The sequence below is a fragment of the Phaethon lepturus genome, unplaced genomic scaffold, assembly GCF_000687285.1.
Source record: "Phaethon lepturus isolate BGI_N335 unplaced genomic scaffold, ASM68728v1 scaffold10929, whole genome shotgun sequence".
Lineage (NCBI taxonomy): Eukaryota > Metazoa > Chordata > Aves > Phaethontiformes > Phaethontidae > Phaethon > Phaethon lepturus.
In genome coordinates this window covers 12002-12302 of record NW_010562753.1, presented here as the reverse complement: position 1 = coordinate 12302, position 301 = coordinate 12002, and the positions used below count along the sequence as shown (strand labels likewise).

Genomic DNA, 301 nt, shown 5'->3' with positions numbered 1-301 from the left:
CGACCCACGCTCGGGCCGCCTCACACTGGAGGCTGCCGTGGACTATGAGCGCACCCGCACCTACGAGCTGGACGTGCGTGCCCAGGACCGTGGCGCCAGCCCCCGTGCCGCCACTTGCACCGTCATCGTGCGCCTCGCCGACGTCAACGACAACGCGCCCCGCATCAGCATCAGTGCCCTCCGTGGTGCCGCCAGTGCTTCCGGTGTGGCCTATGTCAGCGAGGCAGCTGCCAGCGAGAGCTTTGTGGCCCTCGTCAGTGCCTCAGACCGTGACTCGGGTGCCAACGGGGAGGTCCGCTGC

The 301-nt window shown here is 69.4% G+C and overlaps 1 protein-coding gene across 1 annotated transcript in view; it reads left to right on the top strand.

Annotated features, from left to right (window-relative positions):
* Positions 1-4: 4 nt before the first annotated feature.
* PCDH8 (protocadherin 8) overlaps positions 5-301 on the top strand; it is a gene marked incomplete at its 5' end in the record, with an annotated part of 3445 nt that continues 3148 nt past the window's right edge. Inside the window, one exon of the mRNA XM_010294383.1 lies at positions 5-301. Within this exon, the coding sequence (XP_010292685.1) occupies positions 5-301 (297 nt within the window).